This window comes from Euprymna scolopes, chromosome 29 (assembly GCF_053919585.1).
Source record: "Euprymna scolopes isolate OS-2025 chromosome 29, ASM5391958v1, whole genome shotgun sequence".
NCBI lineage: Eukaryota > Metazoa > Mollusca > Cephalopoda > Sepiida > Sepiolidae > Euprymna > Euprymna scolopes.
The window spans coordinates 18,433,910-18,447,194 of NC_136510.1; the positions used below are offsets into that span (position 1 = coordinate 18,433,910).

The following is a 13,285-nucleotide window of genomic DNA, read 5'->3' on the forward strand; positions in this document are numbered from 1 at the left end:
AGAAACTCTTTCCACGACTACTATAGATACAAGCGCGCATGAACACTGTTCACCTTCAACAAGCCTGTCTAATATTCAATCTATGTTTCCATACAAGAACATTTTCAGCTTCTAACCTGTTTCTCTCTTCTATATTCATACTAACGAAGATAATCAATAAAGTTGCTTTTAAATGTTAGAATGAGACTTCTTTTCTTGTCCTCATTTATTAACTAAAGATTCCATCAGGATATTTCAGTAATGGAGAAACGCTTTTAAAAAGGAAAATGGAACCCTGGTATGTATAAAAAGGAAGACTATGCCAGAAAAACTTGTATTTTGCTGAAAACATGAAACCAACATTTGGTGATTTTTCAATTTTTATAGGTTTAAAACAACTATTAAGTGATACAAAATTCCCAAGGTGTTTCCATTATTTTGTCCAACCCCTATATATCAAGTGTTACCACCCTAGCTTCCCCAGCCTTGTCCAGTGTATAGTATATACGTTCAGAGATGACCGTTAAGATATCTGCTGTAGTACTCCTGATCTTAAATGGAACACGTATATCAAATCTGTTGCCAAGGCCGCTGGAAAAATGGTGGGATCTTTCTATCGATCCGGTAGATATCTCACTGCTGATGCTATTCTCTATCTATATAAGAGCCAGGTATGTCCAAGGATGGAATACTGTTGCCACATCTGGGCAGGAGCTGCTAGAAAGGACTTTCCCTGCCTTGATAGAGTTCAAAATAGACTTCGTAGCCTCGTAGGAGATGTCCTTTTCTCCTCCTTGCAACCTCTATCTCACAGAAGAGATGTTGCGAGTTTGTCTCTGATGTATCGTTATTTTCATGGAAAGTGTTCAACTGAGCTTCAATCTATGGTCCCCCCTCGCCAAACTTTCACAAGAAACACTCGTCTAGCTGTAAACACTATCAATAATTTCCCCCACTCTTTATCTGTGCCTAAACCTAAACGTAGATTCCATGAACAAAGCTTCTTTCTTAGAACTGCACGCCAGTGGAATTGTCTTCCGTTTTCCTGCTTTCCGGCTGACTACAATATGGTTGTGTTCAAGTCTAAAGTAAATAAGTTCTTGATGAGCCGTTCCATATAAGTTATCAAATTTACCAAATTTTCATTACTAATGATTACTATATTGACCAATTTCTACTGTACACTCTTTAACCCTTATCCTTGAGTGGCCTCTGGGCCTTGATAATGTGGTGATGCCTTTGTAAAAAAAAAAAAAAAAAAAAAAAAAGCACGAGCTTGCTTAAACCTATAAGAAGTCAGCAAGAAGTTTAGCATCTACGAGGTGATGGACTAGTGCTTGATTGATTAATGACTTAGAGATTTTAGCGAGGAGAGGAAGGAGACGAATGGGATGATAGTTGAGTGGGTCAGTTCTTTTGCCAGAATTCTTGAACACTTATAATACTCGTAACCGTTCTCACTTTGAACTTTCTACAATTTGAGCTCAACATTTAAACTTATATAAAATAACTTTCAACCAATTTTGTAGCTGAATGAGTTTTGGTCATGTCTGTTTTGTTCGGCAAACATTTCATAGTTCAGTTAATGAATCCCTTTTGCCTTGTAAAGACTTATCCTCTGCACCAGTACTATTTTGCATCCATTTTTATACTACCAGTTATGATAGATAGAAAACAAGCCGACCCGTGTCCTGGTGTTGCCCAGAAAATTAGGTTTATTTAAGAAATTCTGTACTTCAACTTTGATGTATTGAATATTATTCTTACTAATGATAATAACAATATTGTGAAACTGAAACTTACCTGCATCATGGACTCTTCCAGTAATATATTATGATGTGAGATAACCCTCTCAGAGAGTAATATCATAATACAGTAGAATCAGCAGGAGTACTAGTAGTATGCAATGCATACGACTATCCATAATGGACATCACCGGATAGTAAGCTCCGCTTACTCTTTATCCTATCCTTGTAACCTTTTTGGTTTTTATATCTTTTCCAAGTTCCGTGCTCCATGTTTTCCTTCCATGGTCCCAACCTTGGGTCCACAGCAAACATTAATAAGACTAACAATAATAGTTTACTGTGTCTGGGCAAGTGTGACGGGTCAAAATAATTATAAAAAAAAAGTAGAGTGACAGATAGAACGACGTATAAAAAGAAGCCTCTTCTTATTGCATATGAGAATGTTCAGCTAGGTAAATCCATCTCCGGAAACATAGATTCTCCAATTTTATTCATTTTATTTTTTTGAGTTGATTACGTGCGAACAATTTGAAAAGTTTTGTGGAGTCTTTTATGGATACATGCTTTTCTTACTCTTTATTTATTTTTACCAATATTCTTCACAGGCGTCCTCAAACTGGTAAACTAAGTGCAAGTGAGATACAACCCGTGAACCAAGTGCAAGTGAGATACAAACGATTGCACTGAAAGGGACGGTTAGAATCCTAAAACGATCTCTTGGTCGGACTCACTAAAATAAGGGTAAATGTCAGACATCTGGTTGGATGTCCCACCCCCTAGAAGAAAAAGATGAAGAAAAATGCAAAAAAGAAAAAAAAAAAACAAGTAAAGAACGACTAATGTATGGCAGTTCGGCTGATCCTTTGATGATATCTGCGAGAGATATCTTTTTACTATAAAATCACTACTTATTAAGGTCTAAAAGCCATTTGGGGATAAGTGTTAATGAGTTTGCCAAGTTAGTGGTGACAGAACACCATAATGATTGACAACAATGTTGAAATTGGGCTGAATTTGATTATTTAAAAGGATGGCTCAACAAGAATTTATTTACATTTGACTTGAAAACGGCTATGTTACAATCAGTTAGGAAGCATTTTCACGATATTGTGTTTCACAGAAAAAAAAAACTGTTCACGGAAGCTCCATTTAATTTTAGTTTCACAAAAAGAGACAATGGTTGTAAGTAATCGAGTTTTTGTTGTGAATGTTTGATATTTATGCAGAGAAGGCACTGTGCTAAATTAATAACGTTACTATTTAGAAACTCATTCTTAATATTGAGAGTTGGGGGTGTTTTTGTAACTATTTTGTACTTTCATCTCACAAATTAATAAGCAAAAGATATCATAAAACTTGAATTCAATTTGGAAATGCTATCAAGAAATAATTGCACAATACTTTCTCTGTATAAGTACTAAATTTTTTACAGGCTGGAATCATAAATTGGAGCTCAGCCGAGAAAGATGGTGTACCATCTGAAAAATAATCAAATATGGTGAACTCTGCATTCTGTATACATGGAACAAAAAAAGGACAATACAGAAAATGGTTTTATTGTTAATGCATGCCTCAAATGTCAAGATTTTATGAAAGTTTGGGACTTTTTTTAAAGAAATTTTAAGCAAAACTGATCAAACGTTTTTATGATGAAAACAAATTTGTTAGATTTAGGCGACATTGATTGGCTGATAGTAGACTATTCTCATTGGTCAGCCAATTGGATTTCAAAGGATTCATCCTCAACCAATCATTTCTTTCCTCAAAATTAAAAACAAAATTCTTACTCAACAATTTAACATTCCGCTTTTCTAAAGTTACAATTCAGTTTTTGAAGATTTCTTATTTTTATTTGAAGAGGATTTCATTTTGGGGGTCGATTTTTTTGTTTTTTCTGGCGGTTTTTGTTGATTTTTTGTAATTTTTTTCCCCTCTTTTACGGATGGCTTCGGGGGTTGCTTGTTAACTTTGGGAGCCGGCGGGATTTTTTCAGCTCTGATCACGGGCTCTTTTATTGTACCTACAAAATAAAAAGAAAAAAATATCAATCTAATTTAATACTTTGTTTTTTTTTTATAAAGAGTCACCACTTATCAAGGCCCGAAGACCACTCGAGGATAAGGATTAATAAGTGTGCGGTAGTCAATGAGACAATATCGTAGTAATCGTCAGTAGTGGAAATTTGGTAAATTGGATAACTTAAAGGGATAGCTCATCAAGAACTTGTTTGTTGAACTATTGTAGTCAGTTGGAAAGCAGGAAAACAGAAAAGAGTACCATAGGCGTGTAGTTCTAAGAAAGAAGCTTTATTTTTGGAATCCACATTTGGGTTTAGGCTAAGATAAAGAGTGGAGGAAATTATTGATTGTGGTTTTAGCTAGACGAGTGTTTTTCGTGAAAGTTTGGCAAGGGAGGGATCATAGATTGATGACGGGAGTTAAACATCTTGATGAGATCTATGGGGTTTGATATGCTTCCAATCATATTCTGATCGTCTACTTTAAACATCAGCTTAAAGTAAATGTCAGATGCGAGTGGAGAAAATTACCTTAACTCTAATCCTAACCCTAAACTATCATTTTCAATCTGAAACCAGACCCAGCTTTTTTCCTTACAATCAAATCTCTCTCGATTTATTTTTTCTTACATTTTATTTTTGGTTTTCTTCTTCTTTTTTCGATCAATGGTCCATTGGTGTACTTGGTCAGCAATTCTCTCTGGAACCAATCTTGAAGTATGTCCAAGACAGCCTAGACGTCATTTTCAGGTTATTGACGATACTACATACTAGTGATGGGATGATTCCAATATTTTTCCCGATTCTGATACAATTATCGATTCCGATTCCTTATAAATCTCTAAATATTTAGCTACACAAGTGTTATTTTGTCCCGATTACTTTCAAAACACATCTTAAATGTGCATATATTTTCTCAAACGTAAAAAACACACTTGTGACGGGGTGATCTAGAGATTTAAGTTTTACCGGAAGTTTAAATCAATAAATATTTATTATTTTATTATTACTACAAGCAGTGGAAGACGTTTTATAAAAACAAAATCAAATAAAATAGATAATTAAAGGAATCGGTTTTGGCATCAGAAAATTGGCGCAAATTTTCCGATTCCTGATTCTGATTCCGATAATCATCCCAACGCTACTATATACTTATTGTCTAGTGTTGTCTCTGATTTCTTGTTTAGTAATTCAATCGATCCATTTGATCCTTAGAATCCTTCTAATTCACTTGGAATCAAACGCATCTAATTTCTTTTCGTGACCGATTTTGATATTCATTGTTATCTTAAAAAGGAAAATGCATCTGTCGAGGCATGTGGAAAATTTGTGTCTGTCAACCAAGACGATTTGAATGAAAGAGAGAGAGGGAAAGATAGAGAGATAGAGAACGTAACAGGAAGTAGAGAATGCCGCTTGTGTGACAAATCAGAAATCGTGACAAGGACAGATAAACCGGTGTGTAATTGAGTAATTATGTGTGTATGCAAGACCTATCTAATCGCATATCAATTCAAAAAGCAGCTTCCCATAAACTACCCACTCATATAAAAAAACAAATTTTTTTATTTGATCTCTTTTTATTATTGAAAATATAACACTACTTACTGCATACTATCAAACATTTCGCTGCTCAACTCCATACATAATCCTCTGTAGATATGATCCAAATTAGCAGCTATTCACATACAAGTAGCAGTACAGGGTGAGGCAAAAGTAGGTGGACAGTAAAAAAATAGTAGTGGAAATTTGGTAAATTGGATAACTTAAGTAGCAATATACCTTGTTTGGAGCAAAAATGATTACAGAAAAAAGAGTTAAATACTTAGGTCATAAGTAAAAGGCTACTGTGATAGGAGACAAATTTATAGGTGGAGTAGGGGGCAACATGGCCGGATGGCAAGTTGGGTAGCAAATTAGGCATCCTACTTACCACATGCTCTGTGTAGTGATTTTAAATGCGGTTCCCCCTCAGGACAGCCATGTCTTGTATAACATTCCATTGACTTTTTCACATTTCTGAAGAAGAAAACATAAAAAAAAAAGAGATATGTGCTTTCAACAAACAAACGAGGAGAGCAATATGTTACATGATAAGGGCTGTCCCCTTTTCAAAAATAGAGAGATTTAGTTAAAATGAAAATGAAATAGCATAGACGAAATTCGAACCTCGTAATTTAGGTTTAGAAATAGATTACGAGAGAGAATTAGCAATGGAATGTAAAACAAACCATTGTTTAACTTAGAGATAAAATAGTTTCAAGAAAAGAATGTGCGTTGTCAATTCTGTTATGAAAAATTCAATTGAGGAATGCAACTATACAAGATAATTTAATAAACATGTTTTTAACATATTGGAAAAATAGGTTACTGGGAATATTGGTTAAAATTCCTTTTGTAAACAAAGGAAAAAGTTTTGGACACGCATGTCCAGAACACGTGAAAGAAGACACATGTTTTAACATGTGTATGACGTCATGGAAAATGGGAAGTTCTAGATATGGTTAGAAACTTGAGAGAAACTGAGAGAGTCAGAGAGAGTTTGAGGACGACAGACGACAGTCCAGACATGGACATTCGAACGTCTAGAAGCGAGACGGTCACTTTTGAAACTTAGAATGTGAAACTTTGAATTCTTGACTCAGAAAACCACGGCCGGTCGGGAGAAGAAATAAACCCATCATGTGTTTTTATAAACGTCGTCTTTGTGTTGTAATTCTACCAAAAGGTAAAGTGAAAATTGTTATTATAAGACATATAATAATATATCTGTGTTATAAAATGTCTTGACATACACATCTCATATCTACAATATGAACTCTACATCTCATATCTACACTTCTAAGTATGAACATTTTAATATATATGAATATCTTCATAACACGAACAATCTCTCTTACAACAACATCCCTCAACAACAAGACACTTTAATAAGTCTCTTAACATCTCTTTCTCTTAATAAAAGACTCTCTCACTAAGACTCACTTTAATAGGACTCATAAATATAACACAATATACAAAGAGACAATATAGAACTTAGTATTACGTCGCTGCTGGGGAATGTCTGTGCTTGTCCGTAAATCTATCTTTGATGTTAGGGCTTGACATCTTGGTGTGGACAGAGAGTGGAGGTAAATAATGGCATGGCTTGACCCCCCTCCCCCCCCCGTATAATGTTTTTAGTTTCAGGCTTATGGAAACCGAGTTCCACATGCAAGCGAACACACAAACACCACAAACTGGTGACTTTAAGAACAAAGGAATCACCACTTATCAAAGCCCTGAGGCCACTCGAGGATAAGGGTTAAAGAGTGTACAGTGGTCAAAAGAACAATATCATAGTAATCGTTAGAAGTGTAAATTTGGTAAATTGGATTACTTAAGGGGAACGACTCATCAAAAACTTGTTTATGCTGGATTTAAAGACGGCCATATTGTAGTCAGTTGGAAAGCAAGCAAATGGAAGGAATTTCCACAGGTGTGCGATTCTAAGAAAAAAGCTTTGTTCATGGAATCTATGTTTAGGTTTGAGAACAGATAAAGAGTGGGGGGAAATTATTGATAGTATTTTCAGCCGGACGAGTGTTTCTTGTAAATGTTTGGTAAGGGGGAATCATAGATTGGAGCTCAGACAAGCACTTGCCATGAAGAGAACGATAAAACAGAGACAGGTTCTGTGAGAAAGAGGTTACAGGAAAGAGAAAAGGGCATCCTCCACTAGGCTACAAAGTCTATTCTGAACTCTGTCAAGGCAGGATAAGATCTTCCTAGCAGCTACTGCCCAGATGTGACAGCAATACTCATTCTTGGATGTACCTGACTCTTATATAGGTAGAGAATTGCATCAGCAGGTAGATATCTACTGAATCGATAGAAGGATCCCACGATTGGTTGTAAATATAATTTTGGCAAATTTCCATCAGTTCACAGTTTTGATTCCTAGTTCAATAGCTTCTTTCCAACAGACGCAAGCTTGTAAAACTCTCTTCCTGCTGACTGTTTTCCTCCTACCTGAGTTATTTCAAGACTAAAGTCAATAAGCATCTTTAGTCTTTGCGATAATTATTTTTCATTCTTGTTAGCTCTTTACATCAAATAGTTTTATGCCTTGTTTGGAGCGATTTCCATAAAAAAATGTCATGGATTTTTTTGTATTGAAGGTGGTAAAAGATTGAAATAACACTCAGAGAAGAAAGCACACAAGACAATATAAATATGCACTACATAACATATTTTGTTGGTTCATATGAATGGCACATGTTGTAGGTGATAAATGCTTGGTCAAAGAAAGAGAGGGTGGTACAGAGAAATGAAAATATCTCTGGCTGGAGTCAGACCTCCCAAGATATATTTTCTTTGTTTGAAAATAAAAGTATGTGAAAATTATGCTGGGACAACATTGCATGTTTTGGTTGTGCACAATTTTAATGAATCATCATTCTGCCAGATCAAACATACCCATTCCTGTGTCTCGATACATCTTCTATCATTATATGTGATCAGTTTTCTATAATAGTCAACCATATCGGAGCCTAATCCTGACCAGACACACACAGACGTTCAGCTTTATATTATATACTCCACCTATATAATATAAAGCTGAATGTGTGTGTGTGTGTGTGGTCACGAATAGGCTCCTATATGATTGAGTGTTTTAAAAAACTGATTACATATAATGATAGAAGATGTATCGAGACACAGGAATGGGTATGTTTGATCTGGCAGAACGATGGTTCATTAAAATTGTGGGGTCTGCGTTCGCGCCTGACCCACAAAGTATGGAAATAAAAAATTTAAAAAAAAAACGTTTACAAGTGTTTTTGATATAGATGTACATAGGAATACTTTGATAAGTATGTTTTAACTTAAATAGGGATGGTATAATAAAATTGTGGGGTCTGCGTTCACGCCTGGCCTCCATAGAATGGAAATAGGCACAAACTTTAATATAGACTTCATATCTATCTGCGTAAGTATACTTTGATAATTATGTTTCAGTTTGAAGAAATATGGTATAATAAAATTATGGGGTGTTCGTTCGCACCTGACCTCCATAGAATGGAAATATATCACAAAGTTTAACAAGGTTTTTTTAATATAGATCCACAGAATATTGTGATAAGTGTTTCAGTGAGAACAGGTATGGTATAATAAATTATGGGGTTTATCTATTTTATTTTTACTTTCATCATATTTTGCTTTGGTTTTGAAACCCCCAAATTCAACCCAAATTTACAACCCTTCCTTTTCATAATATATCATACTTTCATGAATCAGAGTCCATTTTCTGTAGGCTGTTTTTGAACCCAGTCAACGACGGGTACTTTTGCTAGGATATATATATATAGTATTCATTTTTATTTACTAATATATTTTTCATTTTTTTCATTCACTAAAACATAACATTTCATCCCAATTTATCAGTGGTAGCCATTTCTGTACATGGAAGCGTACGCATATTTTTGATGCATGTGCATCAAAAATATGCGTACGCTTGCACGTACAGAAATGACCACCACTGATAACATATAGAATTACATTGCTTAATATTTGGAAAACTATTTGTTTGCGGGAAAAATATGCGAACTTGTGTGTATAGAAATGGTCGCCACTGATAACATAAGGAATTACACTATCTGTATACAGATTTTTCTTTATTTTTGTCTTTCAATTTCCTTGTGTCTTTATTGAAAGATGAAAGCAGAAATAAAACAAATAACCTCTTTAGCCAATAAACAACAACAACAACAACAACAACAACAACAACAACAACAACAAAAATGCCTCCTCACTAGGTGGCCAGAAAACGGGTGTTCAATTTAAGTGAAATTTACATGGAAAAGTGATCACCCACTTTTTGAAAAAGTAATTTCTTCATATCATGTAAACTATTTATCTGCCTCAAATTTAAATGTGATATTCGTTTTCAGTGCCCCCGAAAATTTATAAAAGTCGTAATTTTAAAGTGTTTTGGGGAGTTGGAAAGAAACATAACATTGACGAAAATGTTTTTCTGTTTAAAAGTCCTTTAGGGGCAATTCTGCAATATGCAGATGGCGGCTATTGTTAGAGGGCGATAACTCCAATTTTTTCTTGGTCAAATAACACAGAAAATAAGTAATAAACAAGACTTTTTTGCCCGAACAGAAAAATATTTGAAAACCAAAACATTTATTGTATAAAACTGTTTCAATATATAATTGTAAAAACATTTATTTAAACGTCTGCATAAGAAAATGTAATTTTAATAAAACAATTTTTGTTATGAAAGCAACATTGGATTTTTCATAAAGTAAAATAGCTTCTTCTTTTCTTTTTTTTTTTTCAGACCAATAAATAATTTAAATGAACCATTTTTTTTTAATTAAAGCAACTTTGAAGGGTCAACAACAAATTAATGATTTAAATGTTTTTTAACCGAGAAGCGCCACCTCGTGACAGTTTAGTGAAATGCACCATGAAAAGATAACCGTCATCCACATACTGCAGAAGTACCTTTTGTTGTTTCGTAAACACAAAAACTAAATTAATTTTTCTAAATAAAATATTTGTTTTATTATTTGATAATGCAAGAAGTGTTTTCTTTCTTTTTTTTCGGTAATAACACAAGAAGTAATTAACTCGATACTACCATCTTTTCACTTCATGCTTTTAACATTTACCCATTATGCCTACCATACATAAATACTAACCGCTCCCTTACACTGTCACTATTAAATTCTGGACAACTTGATTGGCTACTCCAGATATATCCTGGATTAATGGAATGTCTTTTTAGAACGCTCGACAACAGACAACATGGTGTCAGTCAATAATCTGCCTCACAACACATTGTCTTATATAAATCATTCTTCTTCTTCTTCTTCTTCTTCTTCTTCTTCTTCTTCTTCAAAGGAGATTATAAATTGCATTGTTATGAATACTAAACTTATGCATTCATGACATGAAAGTTTCATCTCTTTGTTGCAGATATTGACCATATGAGACTTTAATAAAGTAACCCCTGTTCTATATTATATCTATCTGTCTGTCTGTCTGTTTGTTTGTCTGTATGTTCATTTCAATTTTTGGTCCATTTTTAAGAGTCTAAAAACTCTAGTTTGTAAATGCCAATTTGTTTTTTTCTCATAGAAAGATACTTACTCGCAGATGTTATTCATCAGGAAATTTTCAATGGCGTCTGTCGTCAACAAACTGCACTCCTGCCAAGCAGCGTCGCACTTGGGACTCATTTTTCTTCGGGCTGAAGCTGTCAAATAAACATATAAGAAAACTATTAATTGAAAAATGAAAACAGAATCAAGCGATGTGATTGGTAGGGATCATTAGTGCCAGTCAAGTCAAATTACTGGATTGGACATTAAATAACCTGAAAACCGTTGATATGCCGTAAAACAAAACAACCAAACCAAACACCATGAATAAATATTTGAAGGTATGAAGAGTTTAGCAGACCTGAAGTAGCTTGCCTTCCTTTCTATTTTTTTTATTTTCATTTGTTTTTCATTTTTTTCAGTGGATTTTTATCGAATGGAAACTAGTCTACCAGATTATAAATAAAAAAAAATGAAAAAAGTCAGTATTTAAATATTAGTAGGAGTTACTCAGTTTCTAATGCAACGTTCTAGTAAATTGATCACCTATTTTAGAACAACTAAGTTTTTAGGCCAAATTTTGTTAATGTGGCCTTTTTTAAGCAGTTTAACCTTTTTAAAGCAGGTTAACCTTTTTAATAATTTCCCTTTTTAAAATAATCCCCACCATCCCCCCCCCCAAAAAAAAACTACACTGCTTAAAAAAGGCTAAGTCCGCGAAATTTGGCTTAAAAACATCGAGTGGTTCTAACATGGGTGATCGATTGCATTAAAAACTGAGCACACCTTACAAATATGTAAATATTGACGTTTTCATTCTTTTATTTTGATAATTTGGTATATAAGTGTCCATTCAATAATAATCTGATAAAAATTTTTTAAAAAAGATGAAAATAAAAAAAAATAGAGAGGGGGGCAAGCTTCTTTAGTTCCGCCTAGAATTTGAAGCATAACATATTTTCCCCCCAAATTACCCGATTCAGCATTATATAAACCATAACATTTTTTTTCAGCTGAGATGTATATTATCTACATACTAAAAAATCTTGCTGTTTTGAGAGTTTGTATGCAAATAGAAACATCTGGTTGGTTCTCTCCTCCTCCCTAAAAAAAAAAAAAACCGGAATAGGCAGAATACAGGGTGGAACGATAAAATTGTCGCCATAGAAAAGAAGACATGATTCCATTTCCATTTGATGAAAACCGACTTTCTTTTTTTTCTGCAGACCATCAATTAGCTGGTTGTGTATAAATCCCAAGAGCGAAAGGAGCCTTCTATCATGTCTGAAAGTGACACAATGTTCAACGAGCGAGATCAGAGATGCGCCACTGTACAACACATACGCTCTACTGATCCAAGTTATGACAACAGGACCATTTCCAGCACCCTCAAAATGCATCACTGGATTGTCATGAATAACAGGGACGTATCCAGGGTGATGAAAACAAAGTTTTCGGCCACGGTTATAGTCTTTGGTGTGCTTTTAAGTGAGGGCTAGCCATATCATGCCATCTGACATCTTCGAAGTCAGCTTGAAAGTCAATACCAAAATGTACCTGGATGTGCTGAAGAGGGTGGTGATGGCCTGGTACAACCAGGTGGCCGCTGGCAGACCCTGAGTGTGGTAGCAGGACTCTATGCCAGCCCACAAGTCCAAAGAAACCCAGGCTTGGCTTCAGGAGTGTTATGACTTTGTACCCTTCTCTCACTGGACTACTTCGTTTGGTCATACGTTGAGAACATCACCAACACGACCTCCCACAATACCAAAGCCAGCCTGATCGCCACCATTCGCCGAGTATTCACTGAGCTCCCGTCGACACTTGTGGAAAAGGCATGCTCCCAGTTCCAGACCTGTATTGATGCTGTGATTGAGGCTGAAGGCGGCTACATTGAAGAGGTGTCAGCTCTACTACATAATCAAGTTACCTGAATTGATTTTTTCAATAAAAGTTTTAAAATAAAGCTGCAGTGTTATTTTCTTTAGGGCGACACTTTTATCGTTACACCTTATACACATTAGTAAGACAGTAGTTTATACGATGTCAATACTGGAGTTAGAAGACCCTGTGTATGTCTAAAGGATTAAAAAAAAATGGATACTTGTTATAAATTTGACTGAAAAATGGACGATTTCACGGATTTCGATGACAATAAAAGTATTGGAAGTGTGAAACATTCGTTGATCCTAATTCACTCCCGGGCAATGTCGAGTATCCATGCAAGTATTTTTTAATCTAACATAATAACATAAAAAAAACTCTACTTATATTTAAAACTCTGTCTCTGTCTGCACCCCCTCTCTCTTTCTCTCTCTCTGTGAGTTCGTTCCTATGAACTCGGAAACGGCTGGGCTGATATTTTTTTTTTTAAATTTCACACAAATATACATTATCTGTTTAGCAATGTTCTTAGACAGGTTATGTATCGAAATTACTTCCTATAA

The 13,285-nt window shown here is 34.8% G+C and overlaps 1 protein-coding gene across 1 annotated transcript in view; it reads right to left on the reverse strand.

Annotated features, from left to right (window-relative positions):
- Nucleotides 1–3,267: 3,267 nt before the first annotated feature.
- Nucleotides 3,268–13,285, reverse strand: part of LOC145252524 (uncharacterized) — an 11,146-nt gene continuing 1,128 nt past the window's right edge. Inside the window, exons 2-4 of the mRNA XM_080112071.1 lie at nucleotides 10,888–10,993; nucleotides 5,678–5,763; nucleotides 3,268–3,747 (exon numbers count right to left, since the gene is read on the reverse strand). Coding sequence (XP_079968197.1) covers nucleotides 3,545–3,747; nucleotides 5,678–5,763; nucleotides 10,888–10,993 — 395 coding nt within the window. The 3' untranslated portion in view covers nucleotides 3,268–3,544. The remainder of the gene's footprint in view (nucleotides 3,748–5,677; nucleotides 5,764–10,887; nucleotides 10,994–13,285) is intronic.